General features: G+C 37.5%; 1 protein-coding gene and 1 pseudogene across 1 annotated transcript in view; both read right to left on the reverse strand.

The window, feature by feature from the left end:
* Positions 1-23,244, reverse strand: part of HMCN1 (hemicentin 1) — a 408,502-nt gene that overhangs the window by 185,139 nt on the left and 200,119 nt on the right. The window contains exons 16-25 of the mRNA XM_023533191.1: positions 18,589-18,783; positions 15,779-15,874; positions 14,433-14,560; positions 12,957-13,101; positions 9,848-9,960; positions 7,961-8,120; positions 7,200-7,368; positions 4,170-4,297; positions 2,397-2,669; positions 27-122 (exon numbers count right to left, since the gene is read on the reverse strand). Of these exons, the coding sequence (XP_023388959.1) occupies positions 27-122; positions 2,397-2,669; positions 4,170-4,297; positions 7,200-7,368; positions 7,961-8,120; positions 9,848-9,960; positions 12,957-13,101; positions 14,433-14,560; positions 15,779-15,874; positions 18,589-18,783 (1,503 nt within the window). The remainder of the gene's footprint in view (positions 1-26; positions 123-2,396; positions 2,670-4,169; positions 4,298-7,199; positions 7,369-7,960; positions 8,121-9,847; positions 9,961-12,956; positions 13,102-14,432; positions 14,561-15,778; positions 15,875-18,588; positions 18,784-23,244) is intronic.
* LOC111742666 lies at positions 6,462-6,581 on the reverse strand (annotated as a pseudogene).

Raw genomic sequence — 23,244 nt, forward strand, 5'->3', positions numbered from 1 at the left:
GCCCACAGGTCCGAGTTATTACACACCTTTTGCAGGACATGGAAATGCAATGCGCTGATTGGCCACTATTTCTTGGAACGGAGTGTTAAATGGAGGTTCTAGATCTTCCAGTGTAGGCGGTTCTATCAGAAAAATAAATGCATTATCACAGGCTTTCCTTGGCGATACCGAACTCTCCTACAGCACCGTCAGTCACCTAGATTGGTGAGCTGCTACCTTTTCTGATTCTTCTTTTAAATATAACTCATATTTTGAACTGCCAGATGTTTCCATCTAGATGTGACCTAGGAATCTAAAACGCAAAACGTCTCCACAAAAGTTCATTAATTCATTACTTCATACAATCCTGTCCTATTTCCTTTATTCCCTCAGTTAAGGCATCCTGTTCCACCTGGCGTTTCTTTGCCTTCCTCCCTTACCCCTGACCTCCACATCCAACCAGTCACGTAGTGCCAGGTATGTTCACATATCTGTTTCTTCTTCCCTATCCTTAAAGTCACTATTGATTTCAAACGCTTATTTTTCTCTTTCCAGAACTATTTCAATAGGCTTCTTATTGGGGTCCTTTTCTTAAACATGTGCCCATTTCTATTCATATTCTACAGAGCCCTTAAAATATTCTCTATGAACCACAACTCTCATCATGTGGCCTTCCTGATCAACATCATTACTTTCGTTCATTTTGTCTGTAGGATAAAATTTCACACCCGTTCTTTCTTTAGTGTGCCCTCCGTGCATCCAAACTCTCTCAACAGCCTCACCATTGATTTATTTCATGAATAAAATTGGGAGTCATTCCATCTCCTTCACTCCCCACGGATAATCTGTCACCATTTCCTGAGGATTTCCTCTCCTAATCATTTTTTGAGTCCATCACCTTCTTTCCCCCAGTCCAACTACCATCATCTTTTGCCTGAGCTATGTTTCTAGCTGTTTCCCCTTAACCTTTCCAGCCAAACAGTTCTCTCCCCAAAATGTGATCTTTTAAAATCTAAATCTGACACATTATTTCCCCAGTAATAAGGCTCTAAGTCTTTTCAAGGAACTTAGAATAAAGTCTAAACACCTTAATCTGGGTTCTTAGATCTAGGATAATCTGGTCCATGGTTATGTGTCCAGCTTTATCGTATGTCATTCAAGTCTGGAATGCAGCCAGATGGCTTTTATTGATTGATTTATTGATTTACCCCAGTGTAGCCAAAATATCACATTCTCTCCTCTTCACATTCTGAGTCCTGGAAGGTCCTCCCCACCCCATCCTATCACACCCTTACACATCACCTAATATACTTCTACCCATTCTTCAAATCTCGATTGGCAGATCCCTACCCTAAGGAAGCCTCCTTTGATTTATCTTTCTGTTAAAAACTCATAAAAATATCCCTACCATTTCGTGATGGCACTAACCAGTTTGTAATTATGAGATTTTTAAAATAATTTCTATCTTTCACATCCAACCATAAATGTAAGCACCCAATCAAGTTTGCTGAGTGAATGAATGAACTGGACAAGCTCTCCAACAACATCCTAGTCACCCATCCAAAAAGAACTGCGGTGTGCCAGGTACGAAGTATGAGGTACTATGCGAAGGACGATAGCTGTTTATCTTTCCTTCTTCCCTTGGCACTGCTATTCTCGCTGACCAGGAATGCTCTTCCCTTTGATTTTCACATGGCTGGTTCCCTCAAGTCAACAAGATCTCACCCTAAATATCATCTCCTCGGAGGAGTCCTACCTGACAATCCAAAGTAGCCCACTGCTGGGAGCATCACCCTATTTTAATTTCTACACAGCACTTCTATCTATATATGTTATTTGTTTGCTTGCTTGCTACCTACTCACAGTGGAACAGCTCATAAAAGGTGCTTTGCCTTTGTCACTACTTTCTCCTCTCTGCCTGGAATGTGTCAGACACCCAGCAGCTGCGTGATAACTATTTGAGGCTTGAAGGAACAGATATTGATCTTTAAGCCCTCAAAACAAGGCCAACATCATTAGAAGAAACAGTGGACCCAGATTTCCTAGGGATCGATATTGAGAGCGCCCAGCTACTACGAGGCGAAATTCTACTCCAACTCACTCTGCCCACGGTGTCCCCCAAGCCAAATATAGTGGTGGTGGTCGTGGGGGGGGGAACTTATCTAGGATCGTTTCCACCGTCTCGATCATCCATGAAAATTTCATTTTCCAAAGTAAACATACAAAAATGGATGCAGGTTCAGTAAAAATACGGCTTCATTTCTTTCTGGAATGGTTCTCCTTTCAATGTTAATTAAAGAGTGATGCAGAAATCTTCTGAAAGTGACTCAAGACTCTCCAAGATTATATTTTCTAGACTCCAGGGGTTTTCCACTTCCACCCCCACCATACATGCATTTTCCTGTGCCAAAGATCACCTTGGACGTGTAGCGTTATCTCCGTGTCGTCACTGCCTGCTATGTTGGTAGCAACGCATGTATACACGCCGGCATCCGAGGGCACAGCTTGGCTGATGCTTAACGTTCCGTCTGGATGGCTGATGTGCTGCGCTCCATCACCCAGCACGGCGCTGCCGCCTTTAAACCAGGTGATGACGGGAAGAGGCGTCCCTTGAGCACTGCATGGAATGTCCACTCTCTGACCGACTTGGACTTTCATAAGTTTAGGGCCACGCTGTATCTTTGGAGAAACTGGAAACCACCACCAAATATGAATAATCCCACTTTTTAAAAAATTACTTTTTTTTCCTCACTTTAAATGAGAGCTCCTTACCAAGAGGCAGCATGAGAAAGTGGAATAATCTCAGGATTTGGACCCAGGCTCACACTCACTAACTGTGTGATCTGGGGTAAGTCAGTAAATTTCCTGAGGTCTGCTTTCTTGTTAATCCAAGCCAAATACTAGTATGCTGCAAGGATTATGAAAAGTAATAAATATAAAATTCCTTGTTCTAAACTTGAGGAAGAGCAAGCATTCGAAAATGTTAGGTTTCCTTTAATTTATAACTAACTTAAGATTTAAAACTCTCTTAAAAGGCAATCCAGATAATTTCAGTAAGAGAGTAAAACTAAAGGCATTTCTCTCCATGCGCTCTTAGTTTTTGACTCTTTGTGGAAGGTTTAACTAGACAGTATAGGACAAGTTTCTCATAAAAGCCTTTGCTAATTTCAGAGCAGAAAATCGAGATAAAACATCTATTATTTCTTTTCATCTGGCTTCCTTTAAAAATTTCTGTGAGATAATTCATCAAAACACTGGCAAGTATTATTGGATTCCACATGCATGCATTATGTGCTACAGAATCAAATTTGACTCATAAACCAAATCATAATTAGGATTTATGTACCTTATATCCCTAAAAAGCCCCATTCCCTAAAAAGCTCCATTCCTCTGTCCTTTCTCTTAAACTTAATATTTAACCAGTACTTTCTATGGGTTGTCACTTACAACAACCTTATAAGTTTGATAGCATTATTGTTATTATTTTATGAAAGAGAAAACTAAAGATATGAGAGTTTAGTAATATGTCTAATGCCTTAGAACTGATAAATAAGAGACTCTCATCAAATTTCAGATCCCATGATCAACAAACAGGATACTATTGCAGTGATTAACCTGAGAGTGAAATCAGGTCAATATTACCTGAGAAAATTTCTTCTGATATTTGAATATCTGGCACCTAGAATATGTAATCACTAAGTATGTGTTGGTTGAATGAATAATCGGACAAACTATGCTATTGAGGGATTAAAGCAGACTAAAGAGTTTTAAAGTAGTTAAAGAGTCATAGGAAGCAGAATGTTTCTCAGTTGCTCAGCCCTTAAAACAACGAAAACAACTATTTAAATACTATTAAATTCTTCCTTGAGAACTCACATTCACTTCTACAAAACTCCACCAGTCTAAACAAATTTTTATTACTATGTATCAACGATAGTCTTAAGTGACTGTGGACATCTAGTAAAATTGAGATCCAAAATTTTAATATTGTTTATTTGAGGAAAGAGGGGAGAGTTGTTTATAGATGACAGATAAACTTTTCAGAATAAATGAAGGAAAACCACGTCTCAGATTAAACAAAATTTGTCTCTAATTATCTATATTCTGGAGGTTAACTTACAGAGAAACTGGGGGGATGGATTTCCCTGCGGCCAGTACACAGATATCTATGCCTTCGTTTAAAAACTCACCATGAACATTTAATTTAACAGACTGAGTCACGTTCCCAGCAATGTTTGTGGCAACACAAAGATACAGCCCAGTGTCTGAAACGCGGGTCTCAGTGATCTTCATCGAACCAGAAGGGAGGAACGTGTGTCTGAAATAAAGAAACCACACAGTGCACTATAGAACATGAAGATTCAAATATCACCTGTGCATTGTGAAATTCTACTCTGAAAGCAGTTTCTGAAACCTTTCTCCCATCTACATGTCATTTCTATACACCTTAAAATAAAGCAGCTTAATTTCATAATTATCTTGGATATTCTGTATGATGCTCCTACAAACACAAAATCAGAGTTCTCTTTTCTTTAAATCTAACCTAATAGTCTAAAATCGTTAAATAACTGTACATCTCTCTGTTTTATTAAATTGCGGCCGTACAAAGCAAATATGTATTTTAGTAAATTTTGAATATATTTTGAATACTTTCTTTTGTTCTAAAAAGCTTTGTTAAAAATTTAGGCTGCTAAAATAAAGGCAAAAGAAAGTTCATGTGTAATTCTCTAACTTATGTTGAATATATTCCTCCTATGGAACAATAATGTAGTTGGGTGAATCAGACCTACATCTAAAAATGTTATTACATTAATTGTATTAAAATAACTTTAAGAGGGAGGCCAGATAGAACTACTTAATATCAAGTTTCCTTATAAAGCTAAGACTAATAAAGTGTGCTACTGACCCAGAGACCAAGGGATGAATAGTTAAGCACAAAGGCACCCCTCCCAAAGAATTAAGTATACGTGAGAACTCAGTAAGTAACGTGAAATATCAGAGGTGATATTACAAAAAGCAAGGAAAAGTCTAACTATTTAAAAATTGTGTTAGATAACTGGCTCCCCACCTGGGAAAAATACAACATAAAAATTCACATAAAGTCTAACATGTCAAAATAAAAAACCCATAAAATATTGGAATAAAATACTAGAGGCTATGTTTATGATTTTTTTCATAAAGCAGAAATCTTAAAAAAAAATAGCTTAGTACACTGAGCTACATAAAAAGTTTTAAATTCTGTACAGACCTCATACATAAATAAACTTAAGAGCCTCACAGTGGACTGAGAGAAGATAATTTAAACACGTACGACAGACAAATGAATGTTATTAAGAACAAAGACCAAATCTCTACATTCAACAAGATAATGACAACCAAGTCACCAGAAAAATGTGAGGGGTTAAAGGGACAATTCACAGATAACACAAAAATGCCAAGGAAACACTGAAAGCATTCCGGACTCAGTGGAAGTCAGTCACGTGAAAACTCAAACAGTTGCAAGATACCATTTTACGCTAATCTGAGTGGCAAAAATATTTGTCAGTCGACACCACGCTTTGGTTATAATGTGGAACTAGGTACACCTATGTTGTTGGTGGAAGGGTAAACAAGTACTGCCCCTTTGAAGAGCAATTTAGAAATGTCTACAGAGCTGAAAACAGGGATTCATTCAGACCAGAAACTGTAGTTCTAGGTACAGGTCCTAAAAAATTCATGCATGTGTATACAAAGAGACATACAAAAATATATTCACTGAAAATTCTCACTTATAACGGCCCCCCCGGACAAAAGGAAAACAAACAAGAACATAATGTCCATAAATAGGGAAATGTATAAATACAATGTAGAATATGTATATGGTCGTTAAAATGAATAAACTAAATCTATATTTATGAAAAATGAGTAAACATTAACTTAAAAAAGCAAGCAATAGAATAATAATATATAATATTTCATAATGGCAAATTGAAAACAGACACACAAAACAAAACTTAAAAAAAAACAACACAGAAAACAGTATTTTCTATTAGTCTATACATTGTACGTATAGGATGCACATTAAGTCTGTAGCAGCGTCTGCCCCTGAGAAGACAGAAAAGAGATTGGGGAGGGAACAACGCAACTTCGATTTTATCTGCAATGTGGAATTTATTTTATTCAAAAACATTCAAAGCAAATATTTTCCCAAAGAAATAGCAAAATTATGTACAGTAGTTTTTAATTGTTTATTTTTTTCCTCAAAAGTGGTAGGGAAATTATAATCGTGGGGCTGTACAGCTTCATAACTATACAGCAACGAGACCAACAGACAATAGCTAGAGACTGTAATTCTTATTCCACAGGCAACTTTTGGCATGACGTTGAGTTGAAATAGTCATTGCTACCATTTCTTGAGAACTAGACACAAAGACTGTGGAATATACATTATCTTCTATAATCCTTCAGGTAAGTATTATCCCCATTTCATTTTATTTTTTTAATGCCTGTAGCACCTGGTCTTCCTAGGTGGTCTCCTAACCAAGTACTAACCAGGCCCGACCCTGCTTAGCTTCCGAGATCAGACGAGATCGGGCACGTTCAGGGGTGGCATGGCCGTGGACATATTATCCCCGTTTTAGAAACGAGAAATCTGAGGTTCCGAGAAGTCCCCTGGAAACACTGCCAAAGTTTCAGACCAGCTTTATCTGAGTGGCAGAGGTAAATGTGAGCCTGTACCCGCATGGCAACAAAGGCTGTGCTTTTAAAGGCTTTGGAATTCTGCTTTCCGTGTCATTTAGTCTATCAAATAGATTGTCTCCGTGGGTCTTTACTTGTATGTACACAGGTCTGATCAAGAATATTTGTACAAAACCATCCAGTAAAAGTCAAGTCCTAGGCATCAGAGTGCCTACTATGCTCTGTTCTCCTATGAGATTAAGGGAATTCTACATCTAATATGCCCTTTGTGTCGCCATGAATTAACGTACGAATATGTTCCATCTTAACAACTACCTTATAAGATGCATCCATGGAAAATTATGTCAAAGCTGAGTGCTAGCATTTGTGATATGAAAGAATGATTTAGAAGGTATACATATTTTCCATAGGCTCAAATGTATGTGTGAATCACCTCAAATTTAAAAGTTAATTTTGGAAACATTTGAAAACCTGAATAGCTACAACCCTCTGTTCTGAGAGAGCATGTTTTTGTGTGTTGCAACCCATTGCAGGTCTCCTACCTGGGAGAGAAAGGCGAGATGAGCTGGGTTTCCTTGGCCCAGGTAATTATGGGTGGGGGTAAGCTCTTCACTTCACACGGAAGTGTCACCTCTTCCCCAGCAAGGACGGAGATCTCGACAGGCTTATCCTGGGACAATCCTCGTTGCTCTCCAAACACTCTGGGCCTTACTAAAATAAACACAGGTTTGGAAGGGAAGTGGTGCATTGAAACATTTACATCAAAATATGGACGACGAATATTCTCAAATAATTTACAAAAAGATGCTGTTTATTCCAAGGTTTGGGGCATATCTAGAACTTTCTGTTAACACATTTATTGTGAGAGCTTAAGGGAAAATGATGAGAAAGTTTCCCTTCTCAGCTCTTCGGGACACATGAAGAGGGCAGATGACATGCCCTTTTAGAGTCTGCCGTCAGGAGCCGAAAGGAGCCCCTCGAGGCAGAGCACTAACCAGGACACAGCTGAGGTTTGGCCCTGCTGGGAGCTTGAACTAACCGAGAAGGTGTTCTCTCTGAAGAGCATTGGGTGCAGCAAGCAGACGCCTCGGGACAAAACCATAACATTTCCCCCAAAGGCTACACAATTACCCTCCTTTTAAATCAGAATCTAAGTCAAGGAGATGTTGGTTAGGAATAAAAATGCACTTTTGTAAAAAAATGCACTTTAGGGGTGCAGACCTCTGGTAACATTATTTGTGAGAGAAATGTGAGTTTTGGCACAGACGGTGTCAAAGAAAAACATTCCTCCTCAAGCTCTCACCGTAGACCGTCAGCTGTACTTTCCTTTTGGCATAGCCGGCGGCGTTGGTGGCGGTGCAGACGTACTCCCCACTCTCGTCACCCCCGGGTGACACCACGTACAGGCTCCCATCGGCCCCTGCGGAAAACTTAGCACTGCTGGGGGAAATCAGCTCGCCTTTCTGCAAAACACCACAAAGAGTAAAGTGTTTTCTAAGATAATAAAGAGTGACTTAATGTCTGGAAAAAGAAGAAAAAAATCTCCACGGGGGGAAACCATGAGATTTAAAAAAAAAAAAAATGCTGATTTGAAGAAAGTTATTGGTAAGAAAAATCGAACAAATAAAGCATAGGTGATATTGCTTCAGAAAAAACTCTGTCCCCCTCATTCCAGAGCTACTCAAAAACGGTGGGGATGACGGTTTTAGTAACGGATGGGACGGTGCCCACGCTAAGCCAGGCACTGTTTTGAGCACTTCTCACGTGTTAACTATTCTCATGATCACCACAGTCTTACGAGTAGGAACTGTCACAGCCCCCATTTTACAGATGAAAGTAAGAAAGCAGGGGGCGATGTGGGGTAACTTGCCCAAGGTCACAGAGCCAATTAGTGGTAGAGCTGGGACTCGAACCCCGGCAGTCAGGTCCTGGAGCCCATACTCTGAACCTCTGGGCCTGATCCCACAGCACAAAGGCCAGACTGGAAAGAGTTCATTTTCATATTTTCTTAAAATTTCCTAAACCTCTACTCGGTACTAGACACGGTGCGGTCTGGGGATTAGCTTCACCACTGCATGTTTGTGTCCAGGATGCAAAAATCTTAACTTTTTAATTGAATTTACTGATGTCAACACCAACTTCTATCTATTTCAGAGATTTTTAGATGTATAAAATTAGATGGCATGGCAAAATAGTCTGAGTGTAGCACAAATTATACAAATGCCACATTTCATGATTACGCTATCATTTTATATTACTTTATATCTGCCAGATTTAATTTACAGAAAATATATATGCCACCTTCATGGCTGTTTGGACGGAAGGGACTTCCTCAGGAAATGGGTTTTTCCTCACTGCAAGATTCAAGCGCAAGCCGACAACTTAATGACAGGGATACAGATGAGATTAAATGAGTTTGTATATGTGTCTTATTTTGGCTTCCTGGAAGAGCAGAGTCTGGGACATAGATGTGGGGACAGGAAGTTTACTTGGGAAGTGATCCCCAGGGGCTTGAGCAGGAGGCTGGGAGAGTGTGGCACAGAAGGAAGGAAAGCTAAGAAAGGGTTTCACTGCTCTGCTCTGCTCTCCTCTGTGGCTGGGCTGATGAGCTTCGATGTGCTGGGGACCCTCTGAGAAAATGTAGATGCGCCTCGGAAGAATTCCTCTGACGGTTGAGAAGTGAGGCATTGATGTAGGACACACGCCGCCCCCCCCTCCTCCAAGGACTTAATCTGCCTGCTTTCCTGGATACCTCGTAGCAGGCTGGGAGGTCTTGTGGGGCTTTGGAAAAAGCTCTGAGTCCAAACACCAGAGAGGCATATGTTATGCATGAAGTGCGACCTGGGCAGAGCCCCTGGAGCTGTCCACCGGAGCTGCGCTGAAATCGAAAGGACTGGGGGACATGGCGAAGTGTCACAAAGGACCTGCTACAACCTGGAAAGTGATCAGAAAGTTCCTGGCACACAGAATGTGCTAGATTAGTGCTCGCTGTTGTGTTCTTAACACTATTCAAATACCAGGTAGCTGACTGCACTAAGGCCATTTTAAAACCCCTTCCAAGTGGTATGACTGCATGGGTTTTACTTTTTATAAGGGTCTACAGTACATACGGGTTCCATGTATGATTAAAAATATTTAAATATTGTTATAACACGTAACATTAACACATATCCCTAGGTGTGTCATTTACCTTGGACCAGACGATGGACGGTTTGGGAATTCCACTTGCTTTGCATGGTAAAGTTACTGGAATGCCTTCAATCGTACTGAGTATCTGCTGTCCATGCTGAATGGTCGGCAGAACTGAAAAGAAGCAATATTCAAAATCTGAGCACCTGTCCTTCCATGTTTAAAGTTGAACATTTTTTAGGATATGCTGAGTATTTGTAAGAACTAGTGAAGACAACATTTTCTGATAGAAATGTAGTGTAATTTGTAAGGGAATACAATAAACGGTTAATAGAATACTTACCATCTGAGGAATTTAATAAAAACTTAAAAATCAAGTAATAAATTATGTGTAATAAGTTGACTTTTCTAACAAAAATAAGAGAGGATTGAGGAAAATCAATTTCCCCCTGGAAACTCAAGATAGAATTACATCCTAAGACTCACACATTTAACACATATCTTTCATCATTGTCCATTACACATTGAGCTGCAGCAAGCCGACTTAAGCCCACCTCCAGAGAAATGGCTGTTTAAGCCCACTAAACCTCTGTCTATACACGAGAATCACTTAGCAAGCTACTAAATTTAACCTAGAAAAAGGATTCGCTTTCTGAAAAGGAATTCAACAGTAAAACTTGAAAAAAAAACTAAGGAGTTTACATTTAAAAGACTAAAATAAACGGTTCTAAGACAATATTTTTCACAAAGAATAACATACTTTTTGACTTAAGAAAATAACTGAAGAATTAACATTATATGAGTAGAAACAAAAGGAAAAGAATGTTAAATCATTCATTCTATCCTATGTATATCTCAATTTATCATAACCAACCTGCAGTCAAAAATTATCAACACTCAGTGATCTCGAAATAACAAAATTGATTAAAGAAGCTCCCCATACGTGAAAGTTCCTAACATAACGCACAGAACACAATGAAAAAACCAAGAAATACCAGGCATTTCCTTTCCCTCCCTGGAAAGACAGGATGAGAAATGCTCCCTAGAGCTCAAGCGCACTCTGTGCCTCTTGCCTACAAGCCAATTTTTCTACAGAATTATCACAGCTACCGCGGAGTAGAAGTTCACCGGAACAAGAGATACCAGAGGCTTCAGTGCACGAACTTCCTTGGAAGGCTTAGATTAGCTCTGCTACATTCACATATTTTCCTAAGGCTGGGTTTGTTCTTTAGATAATTTATTCTTAAAGAATTGGCGGAAACAAAATTGGCAGAAAATTCCCAACCCTAAATAAGAATGTGAGGCTGCTCTCTAAAGCAAGAAATGTAATTTCCAGAATCAACATAGATTAGTCAACTTTCAGCTGTGCTGTAATTTTTGTGGCAACTTGGAATAAGCCATAATCTTAAATGTATATTGAGTGTGACAGCTATAAAGGAAAGTGGCAAATTTAGGTAACAGTTTTCAAATCTGAGGTCATTTGAGTAGGGAAGAGCTGTTTTTTTTTCCAGACTGTCAGTCTACATAAGTCAACATGACAAGTAAATAGTTTATTGTCATCTTAATTTGCATTTATATTTGTGTTCATTAATTCATTCTTTTAAGAATTGGATGAGGGCATTTAATGAGTATTCTTAAAAGGTGGCGAAGGAGTGGCAGCGCTCATTAACAGAAATACAGAACCCGTGATGCTCATGTCAAATATCTGGGTTGATTTTTTTTAACTAAATCAGTTACTCATTTTGGACTAAGGTGGATAAAACAATATTGTGAAATGACCTTTTAACTTTTAATTGTTAAAATTTACTGCATCAAGATAAACAACGTCATTGATTTGTCTGCCTCCTCCTCACTCTTCTGATCCGGCGGACGTCGCAGCTAACTGTGTTACTCTTTCACCCAAGTGAAAATGAGCCTCAGAATTCTTCTCGACACCATATTCTAGGAGGCTGCTAGAAGCCAAAGGGAGAGGACATGAATGTATTTCTACACTAGATTCTCAAACCAGTCCATGAGTACCTTCCAAGAAATCTATAAGCTGATCTTTAAAAATAGTTAAACATAACTATATCCAATCTGAGATTGTGCATGTAATCTCTCAATCTCTCAATCTCTCTCTCTCAATCTCTCTCTCTCTCTCTCTCTCTTTTTCTCTGTGTGCGTGTGTATACATATATATGTATAGAGAGGAAATATACAATCTCTATATATACACTTATTTAGACTATAATTTAGTGTTACATTAGTATTTCTTTAAAATAATATTTCTTCAAGACTATCTCGTGTGATGTTGGAGATTGGTGGTATTAAGATTGATAGAGGTTGAGGAGGCGATTTACAATGAGAAGTAGATAAAACGAAGATGGTCTGCATCCACTGAAAATTCCAACAGACCAAACAAAATTTGGAAATGACTGGATTCTCCGATTCATATCCTAAAAAAAGACTGAATTAACTACTAAAAATAAATGTTCTGTGCTACTTTCATCTCTGTACACAGAACTATTTTGTAATACCATGTTTTAAAAAAAAAAAAGCAATGTTGCAAAGTCTTTACAAGGAATACACACACAAAAAATGACAATTTCTTAAACTATGAAGCTGTCACTTATTTATTGATATGTAAAAAGTTGGCAACTGTTAGTCACGAATGGAAAAAGACAGCTTCTGGATTTTCTTATTTGTGACTGTTATTTAACACGCAAGAAGATTGTTTGGGGCACATGAGGTAGTCTTTAGAAAAGTTTAGGTCATTTCTAGCTAGCACACAAAGGGGTCATTAGCAAGGACATGCCTGTTGCACAATCCAGAAAGAAAAGGCACTTTGGATGGTATAATAAGTTCAGTTTGCCGGAAATTAAAATTTATTTTTAAATCTAACTCTATGAGAGCTGAGTTCACTTCTATCAATTAATAAACCACTTACAAAAAGCCCCAGGTCCAACTCAGCTAGTGACTCCCAGTAATGTTCTTTTGTGTATACAGAAAAGAGAAATCTGGAAACAGCCTTCACAATGTAAATACTGTTCAAGAAACAAGGCTTTTTGTTAAGAATAAAAATAAGGAAAGTTATCTACTACTTATAACTAGAGGAACAGAGTTATTTGACTTAAAGATATGAACCCAGCTTTAAATACGGTTTAGGAAGAATTACAGTGAGTGTGTCTTACCATGCACATCCACAGCGGTAGTTTTGTTAATGGTTCCAGCAACATTACTGGCCACACAAGTATATTCGCCTCCATCCTGCAGGCGAACTCTTTCAATGTGAAGACTCCCATCACTGCGTACAGTGATGTAAGGGTTTTGGACCAACTTAAAGAAAAAAAAAAATGTCATTTTTAATTAAAAATGCAATGTTGCCTAAGCCAAAACTGAATCTGCGTTTTTTCAACTGAGTTATTAAATGTCTTATAAAATAACAAAATATTTTAACATCCTTAAGTGAAAAATGATGAGCACAGAATGTTACCAAGGGTAGCATCAGTTGAATGTCATCCCACTATACTACCAAAAATGAAACCAATTAACATCTGTAGTTATGCTCACGCTAGAAAAAGGAAAGAAATGGAGACGCCAACTTGTTTCATGTTTCTGTAATTTTTATTACGACTCGGGACCCAAATTTCGCTGGTAATTTTATTTAACTCTTGGCTTAATTCACTCTTTTGCAAGAAGGCCTTATTATCACTTGCAAGCCATCTGATACTTTTACTTTGGCAAACAGGCATTTATTCAAGCTGACAGAAGGTGACTTAATCCAACATCCACCCTTTTCAGTGACAGATGCAAATATTAGAGAACAATGTATGATATAGGAACTGTGTCAGAGAAGGCTGGCGATATTTTCTGATAAGAATGGTCACCTCCAACTCCGTACTATCCTTGCATTTTGTTCAATCACAGGACACCTTAGTGTTCAAGGAGTATCAAATCCTATGTTTTAAGGGCATTTATTATTGATTGAGGTGTACTACTTTTCTCAGGTTTTTATGTAAACATGAACGATTTTACATATTAGTCCATGGGGTCAATTCACTTCTACTTGATACTTCAAGGACAGAGTGAGTCTAATTGTTCTGAAAAATGGAAGAAAAAATACTGTAAACTAGATGAAAATTTATTACCATAGATAGCATGTTTACAGAAAAATTCCATAGAACTGAGAAAATCTTTCGCATCCTTTCATAATTAAAAGTTATATACTAAAAAAAAAGACATAAAATAGATCCATGTTTTTAAGTAGTTTACAATAAAAAATATAATTTTTGAAGTTAATAAAGATTAATATATAAAATGGAAGAATTTTATAAGAACGTTGACATTTTATTATGTCTTGCAAAGAAGGATGTAAAAATATTAAAATGCTCTGAAAATAACCTGCTTCAGTTTTTACATATTCTGAAAAGAGCTCATTACACTGAATTTAATGCAAAATTATAATAATTACACCACTGACGATTTCCCCATTTTATTAATTCCAAAATAATATGAGTTGCATAATCATGTTAATATTAAAGAGAAGTTCTGGTACACTCAAAAAATATATTTTTGTATATTTATCAAATTGAAATTTCAATGGTGGGACTACACTCTCTTGCTCAAGAAAATTAGGAATGTGAATGCATGATTTGGACTGTTCTTACCATGGCTGAGTTCTTAATCCACCGACGTTCCGGAAAGGGATTTCCAGCCAATAAAGCACAAGGCAGAGTAAGCTGCTGTCCTTCAATTACACTCGTCACTGAGGGGCTGATCCCAATGAGAGGAGCAACTAAGTCAGAGAGAGCACAGGCACTATCAACTCTATTTCACCCAAAAGGAAGGCCAACTCCTTTATAGGCCAAGATGACCACTATTTCTGCTATTTAGAAGAAATGAGTTTTCAGGAATAAGATTTTAAAATGTAGATGGGTATGAACTGGAAACTAGAGATAAAGGACACTTCTAAGCAGAGAGAATGGCAGGAGGTAAAAGCACAGAAGCAGAGGAACTAACAAAGAAAATGTCTATGGTGAGGAAGGACAGAAATGCTAAGCCAAGAAATTTGCAATGTATTCAATGGACAGATGGAGAGCGACTGAAAGCATTTATAAACAGAAAAGTGGAAGCATCAGAATATTTTCAGGAAATGTTAATCTGAAAACTGTGAACAGGACTTATTGGAGAAGGAAAAGCTGGAAGGGCTGAGATCAGTGAGGAGGCTGTCATTCAAGCAATTAAAACGCAGTGGACAACGTCAGCTGGAATGGTAAAGGAGTATGGTAAAGATGCTCTTTTCTAGAAATTGATGAATAAATTTAACATAAACCAAAGCAAAATCCATGAGAGAGTCTACTTGGAAAATTTAAGTATAAGCAGATGAATAAAGGGAGATACAAAAAGAAAATTTTATGAAAGTGCATTAAAGAGAAACATGCACTGACAGATTTAAAAATCACACTAAATGCTGTAATAATTCAAACAATGTAGGACTGGTGCATACATAGAATTCTAAGGAATAAATGTAGGAATACAAACTTAGCATGAGACCAAATGGGTATTTTAATCAGTGGAAAGAGAATATTCAATAAAAAATATTAAAACAAATGTCTTACTATTTGGAAATAAAAGATATTATATTCTTACTTCATATCATATACAAAAATAATTCCATATGAACTAAAATGGTAAATGTGAAAAAGGTAAACAGAAAAGAGCCCCACTCCATTACATGTGTGTATTCATATTTAGGTTTAATTCAATTTATTCAAATTGACCTTCATTTCCTCAAATGCAAGATAAGGAGCTTGGAGCACATGATCTCTGAAGTTATTTTCAATTCTAACATCCTATGAAATACAAAATAGGGTGTGGGAGGGGAGGCTAATCTAGTAATCAGATATTTATCCAGTTTTTTAAAGCATTAAAGTAATACAGGCAAGAGATAATGTAATAAAAGAAGTCTGACAATTTTGAAAAGTGTGGTGTCTAAACACTTAATTGATCTTACCAAGTCCTGTCACCGTCACTGTCGTCTGGGACTGGATCTTTCCAAACTGGTTTTCGGCTTCACAAATATAGGTTCCTTTATCACTTGCCCATAAGTCTAAAAAGAAGGATCATTGATTCACTCAATACCATCTCTGGAACATTAATTATTTGCTAGACACGGTGCTGAGATCTGTGGGTGGAAAATACAGTACTTCCTTCTGGCAGTTCCCATTTGAGGGGAGGAGACGTACACGAAAACCAATGATACCACATTGTGATAAATGCTGTAATGAGTCTCAAACAATGAGCTGTGGGAGCAAGGCGGGTGTGAATGATGGCATGTGGAGGGAAGGCTTCACATAGGAGGTAATTGCTCAGCTGTATGTACCTTAAACAGCAGGGCTGCAGAAGCAGAAGCATGACCTCAAAAATCATGGCCTGTCCTAAGAATGGGAAGCTGCACCACCAGTGGATGCTGCACCACTCACCACCCTAGAGGCATTTTGAAGGTTTGCAGGGGAGATTTTTTTTAGTTGACCCAATGACTGGAGGATTCTACTGGCATTTACTGGGCAAAAACTAGGGAGGCGATGCATGGCAGAATCATGAAAGGAACAATTATTCTAAGTCCGACAAGACTTCTGAAGGTTCCACTGGACATTCATGGATTTGATGACTGTTTATAATTACATGAACCTACAACCAAATTCTGTGTAAGTGAAGAAAGAAAGTACTTTAGTAAGAATTGCCCACCATTTTAAGAAACCACTTCACCAGCTTAGAGCTTGAGTCATCAATCCCATACTCTCGTATAAGTTGACATGCGAGCTGTCAAATTCATAGTGATGTACATGAACATGTATGTACATTGTATGACATTGACAGAATTCTTAGTGGGAAATTGAAATATATACAATTTTAATAAAATTATTTTCTTCTGTATGACATTTTGGATATTAAAATACTTTTTATTATGTAGATAGATCAAATATATAGAATTTTTTTTCAGGATCATAAAAAGGATATTACAAAGTATTTTAATTAAAGAGGGTGTTAGGGTGATCCGGATGAGGAGTAGCGGGTCACAGGTTGTGTTCATACAGTCAGGGGACTGAAGCTGAAGAGGCAGCCTGGTGTCTTATACAGAGTGTGGTTTTGTCTTGGGAACGACAGAGGAGGCAAGAGAAGATTTTAAATAGGGGAATGATTGTCATCTTTGCAAACATAGTTACTAACATAAGCACGGTTTAATCAACTGATAAGATTTTGATGGAAAATGTAGCTTTCCATTATGGATAGTTCCACACCCTCTGAGACAAAAAGCAGGTATAGTTTCTACTCCTCTGTTAACCCCACGCACATAATTGCAGAATTGCATCTGGTAAACTGACAGCGCCCACGCGTAACAACAGCAAACATTCATTCGCAAAGCACAGTTCAACAAATCACCTGGTTATTAAGTCACGCATTGCTTCCAACCATGACATTTTTTAATATTATCAACTCTTGGACTAATTTGTGTAGAAATACAAGATACTACTGAGAACTAAGTTTGTAATCACGAGTTTCCTTCTAGATGATTTAATTTGGACAACTGGGCCACCACTGGTCAAGGCACGGCCCTCTTTCATTCTCCCCTTTTTTCATCTCCTCTAATTGCTTTTGTTTTCGGGTCTGATTTGTTTCTCTCTGGGCTGTTTCTCATTCCGACCATCACCCTGCCTGTATGACCACGGGAGCCTCCCCATTCTTCCCTCCCTCTCCCCTCCCCTCCTGCCTTGTAAAGCAGTTGCTCTGGAATACTATTTACACATGCCTTTTCCTGCCAGTGAAGCTTGGGGAGGGGGACGGTGGGGGGCGGAGACAGTCTCTATTTTCAATCTCATTAAATGCACTTCTTCACCTGTGCATTTCAGGTCCTGCACAGTGTGACCCAACTTAACGAGTATTTCCAGTAGGTTCATTTGTGTGGATTGTAAAACGCCTGAGTTAAAACCCAGTATCTGACTTCGGTCTTCACCATAGAGCCTACCTAGCACAGCACTGAGTACTTAAGCACTTGTAATTAGACAGTTTAATCTGTATTTGAAAGTTTAAGTGGCTACTTTACATTTAATATTGTTCATAAACATGAAAACGCTTATTGGAGGCCTTCTACAAAATACCCCAAAGATACAATTACTTTTTAAAATCCAGGTCATCATCTAAATGTTTTTACTCCTCTGGTGCCACTATGTAAATATTCTTAACAACGTTTGAAAAAGCGCAAAGAATTTAAATTTAAAAATTTAAATCTGAATGCTTTAATACCTTACAGGGGAGATTTGTGATGGGAGAAATTTGACTTTTTTCAAAAAACCCATTGCTCCAGGTAGACACAGCTTTTAGTCAAGAAGTTTCCATAGGGTATAGAGTCCCCATGCATGTGAGTATGTGTTTTTGGCAAAAATAATATTAATAATAATAATAATTAATTAATTAACATTCATTACTAGTAGTATTTCACCCTTCTATACAAGAGTCAATAAAACATGATACCATATCCATCTGGAGGCACAGGTGACTCTATTTGCAATAACAAATAGTGAGATATGAAGAAGTCATATTGCTTCATAAGCCTTTATGATAGAACATACACTTGAATAAATAATTCATTTAAACAATCCCCAAATATAAGAGTTTGGTACTATTTTAAAGTGCAATGCAACGAACACAAAATGTGTTGGCAAGATTTAATCACTATTTTAAACACAGCAATACTCATGCATAAAATATGAATATATAATATATATGTACATACTTGTATAAAATATATTTCCTTTAACCTACTTGAAATAAAGAGAGCTCCTGTTCTTAGTTGGCTGATGGAACTCACTGAAAATGGTCTTGAGAAGATCGGCATGTTGTCTAATCTCCGCCATTTAATCTTTGGTTCTGGATAGCCCTGGACATAGCAAGGTAATGTTACATTTGAGCCAATTTCCATAGACACATCAGCAGGTTCTTGTATGAAAACTGGAGGTGCTGAAAGATATTGAAAACAACAACAAAAAGGTCACCAGGATAGTATACAGGCATATTGAGTATAAACTTAATTATTAAACTGTCAACAGATTGAAGTTCAATCATATCATTGTTCATATAATATTATAAATTTACCCTTTAACTACTCTTGTCTGCGACTGACAGAGCAGATATTTCCTTTTTGCTTTATAAATGAATAGAGGCAAAAGAAGCTCAACTATTTATTTAAAGGTATAAAGAATGAAGTGGAAATTTAAATCAAGGTTAATTTAAATAAAAAGAATCTTTCATTTTAGAAATTTGTTTTCAATTTTAGTTTATGTCGTACTATCTAAATCTTTAAGCTTTCTTATAAGTTTGTCTTGTAATGAAAATATTGCTGACACTTTCCAAAACTTACTCCATTTAATCAAATTTTTTAAAGGAACTTAATTTATATCAGAGTTAATCCTTCAACAGATCACAACATAACAAGCTAACAGTATTTAGTCTCAAATTATATCCGTTCTGTATCTCATTTTTGCCTCTCAAAATCTCACATTTTTCCGCATTTTTGAGTTAAAAACATTAAAGTTTGGGAATTAATAATGCGTATTAAAGGAACAGATTATAGTATTTGACACAGGGAGAATAAAACGCTTAAAATCTTAGCGTTAAGAGATGGTTCAGAAATGATAAAAATATAGATAACAAAGCTACAATTATCCACATAATTCAGGTAACCACAGAAGCCAGGAGGAAGAATTAGACATATGTCAGAGGCAAACCTTGTAAAACAACAGAGTGTAATAAAGGGAGGATGCTGGCAGCAAGCCCAAGTAGATGAGGCTCTCAGCATGTCCTCCAGAACTTGTAATGATGTTTGAAGCACCAGGCAAGGAGAAATATAAAGGATATTGTTAGAGGTAATTCATGAAACCTGCTCAAGTAGGACTGTAAGAGGAGGTACCCAAGGGAAGTCTCCTTGATAATATCAAGGTTGAATATTGGTTAGGAATTACAACTCTCACTTACAGAGACGGAGACTGTGTTAAGTGATTTCCATTGATTATCTCATTTAATTCTCACAATATCCCTATGAGGTAGATATTATTATTATTCCAGTTTATACATGAAAACACTGAGACACAGATAGTTAATTTGCTAAGTGTCACACGGAGTTGCACAGTGAAGCTGGGATTGAGCATCAGGTCTATCTGACTCCATAGTGACAATTCTTTGTTATTTTATAAGCCTCCCCTTTTCTACAGGTTCTGACAACTGCCCACAGTTGAGCTGTTTTAGCAGGTTAATACAAATGGGTACAGAGACCACATCTTTCCTTCTCAATGGGAGTTTTGGGACTTGGATGAACAACTGTCTTCTGAGCAGCATCAGTGCTTCACCAGCCTGTGCTAAAGAACCTCTAACTTCCCACTGTTTCCCACCACAAATACTATTCTCTGGATGATCCTCACTCTTCTCTAAACAAGAATTGACCTTCCTCATATTGGTACCTGCTTTACTGCCATCCCTTTCAAATGCAACTGATCTCTGGCCATTGAAATATTGACAATTCTTTCACCCAGTTCAAAAAGCCCCTCCACGATGCTATCTCTATTCTGTCATCCCAAATGACTATGATCTCTTCCATCTCTGACGATTCAGAGAACTCACTCTGTCCCACACCCATTGGCAATGGCTACATTCAGCCTTTTCTTATTATCTTCGATTTTCCCTGGAGAGGTTATAGTTGCAATCGTATTTTTTTTTATCTTTTATAGCAACTAACATATTATTCCGTGCACTATACATGGCTGCTACATCTTTGTGAATGATTCAATCAACATTAAAACACTTCAACAATAATCATGTGTGTGTTTGAGTAAGTGCATGTGATGATAATCCCGATCTGGTACATTAGAACTTGCACTTTTCAATAAAACGTGGCAATTTTGGAAACCCTATTGCTTGTTTATCAAACCTAAAAAAAAATTAAGTTAAATACCACAATTGAGCAATATATTTTTAAAAAGAAGTAGTGCATCTGTGTTTAGATTTTTATTTTTCTTAATTCATCTACATGAGAATTTGGCTTATAAAATAACAGGCAAAATAAACATACTAAAAAAATAGTTTATAAAGTAACTCATCGTTAGCTTATCTTAGGTCTGTAAGGCTTAGTTACTTTTCTCTGGAGCGATAATAGTCATTTCTTCTAGAGCCGGCTGCTTTCCCCCCAAAATAGAGGTTAAATGTAAAAGTTTCAGGATGCGTTAGGCTCAGAGTGTGGGCAGATGAATGTGGAGATGGGACAGAAAATAAATCCTAGAAAGGCAAAAAGATATGCAGGAGCCAGGCATCAACCACGTTTCCGGCAAGAAACTAAGCGTGACACAACAAGACACGACCATCGGGGACAATGGAGATGAATTTGAATGTTCAGAACTAGGGAAGTCAAGAACAAACTGGAATACAAAACAAGCAGAGCTCAATTCATGCCTATACAACTCAATTAAGACAGGAGGAGTCATCTGGGGGAGAAGCAGCTTTGGGAAGAGTGTCAGGTACAAGACAAGCACTAGGTCAGGGAACATAGATCCCGGTACCAAAGACCAAGGCAGAACCAGGCACTAACTAGGTAAGCAGCCAAGGCAGCATCAATGACAAGCGAACCTCGAAAATGAAGCACTCCTAACTCAGGCGAAGAAGTCTTTTAAATACTTCCTACAGCTGAGTGTGGCCAATTCGGACCCCAAATGAATTACGTTGGATGAATGGTAAACAGATTAACGAGGCTGGGGGCAAGGAGCAGAAGTGACTGTAGTACAAAATACAGGACTTATACGGAGGAGGCGGTGTTGCTTAGAGAAGTTACAACCCACGAGGTGGTTTCAAATGGCAGTTCCACTAGTTTTTAGTCTATAAACTTGGAAAATTATTTTGCCTCCTCCAGTCCAAATTTCACCATGAACATGTTGTTAAAAGAGAGAATGTTTATTAATCATTCAGCATTTAGTAATCACCCAAATATTAATTATCATTCATCATAAGTACAGTAGAGTCAAATTTTAGTTCTGGAGTTTAATATATCTATTGTTAATTTCAATTTTGGCCTCTGTGTATAGTCCGTCAGGATTATGCCGAATCCTCTGTGATTCCCTAAATATCTGTGTACAAGCACCTCGAGAACTGCACGGGGTTCATGCACAGTACGGCTTCGTTGTCACTTACTGAGAGCTATGTCTGTGTGCACGCCTTATCGTGAAACTATAAAAGTTACAAACAGATTAATCATCTTGCTCTTAAACCTATTCCATAAAATTATTCTAGTTCCTTTAGTGATAATTAAATATATCTCCGCTATGGCAACTCTTGCATTATGTTAGTCAAACAGAGATTTTCTTTCCTTACGTGGCTGAACACACTGTTTTGTTCTTACCAAACCACAAAACACGAAACCACAGTCTAAGACAGACCCTGTGTGGTGTGGAACGTTGCAAATAAAACCGCTGCCAGGCTGACTTTTTGTTTGATGTGGCTGATCTGCTTTTCTTCCAAATGACTTCACAATTGACTACCTCTTTTCAAAATGGATGAAAAGCATTGGTAACTTTCCCTGGTGACCTGAAATGTCCATAACTTCAAGGCATAATAATGAGAAATAGAAAAAAAAGAGAGACCCACTACAAGAAGCTAGACTCAAGGATAATATTAAACAGTCTTTTTATAATAATATAATATAAAAATTTCTGATCTACTATTATTGATGTGAAGTGACAAGCCCACAAAAACAATCTGAAAACCCAAATAGTTACATGATATGGAGAAAAGCATGTTTTTCTTCTTAAGTCATAAGCTACTTAAATTTATGCCCAATAATTTTGGAACTCAAATGAATAATTTTATGCACTACTAATAGTACTACTTGTCTCAAGCCCCTTGAAAAAATCAAGTTGAAACAATGATTTTTCACGTTAAAAGCCCAATGTTAAATTTTAAATTCTATGCCACTACTATACACGCATTTCTATATTAGATGCCAAGACTCAAAGAAGCCAAGTGACTACTCAGTTTGTGAAGTTACTGATACACGTCCCATTAAGTACCACTGACACACTGAATGAACACAGGTAATGACGTCTCATTTCATCTTTACAACTGACCTCTCAGGTAGATACTAGGAAATTTCTGGCAGAAAACCCAATCTCTCTCCAGAGCCCATTCTCTTAATCATTATATAACATTCTGAGGAAATTTTTGTTTGTTTGATTTGCTTGCTTTTAAACCTAATAGTGATAAGCACAACCATCACCACAACTGTGATTTGCATAGTTCTTAGTTAAATCCTATATCTAGTAGGATATGTAACAAGAGTTTTATGTGGACAGACAATGGTCTAATCAAACTTTGTAAGTTACAATGATCAGGATTCTGACGGGGAAGAGGAACTAGCTAAGGCATAACAGAAACATGAAGGGT

The sequence above is a fragment of the Pteropus vampyrus genome, unplaced genomic scaffold (genome assembly GCF_000151845.1).
Source record: "Pteropus vampyrus isolate Shadow unplaced genomic scaffold, Pvam_2.0 Scaffold98, whole genome shotgun sequence".
In the NCBI taxonomy this organism is placed as follows: domain Eukaryota; kingdom Metazoa; phylum Chordata; class Mammalia; order Chiroptera; family Pteropodidae; genus Pteropus; species Pteropus vampyrus.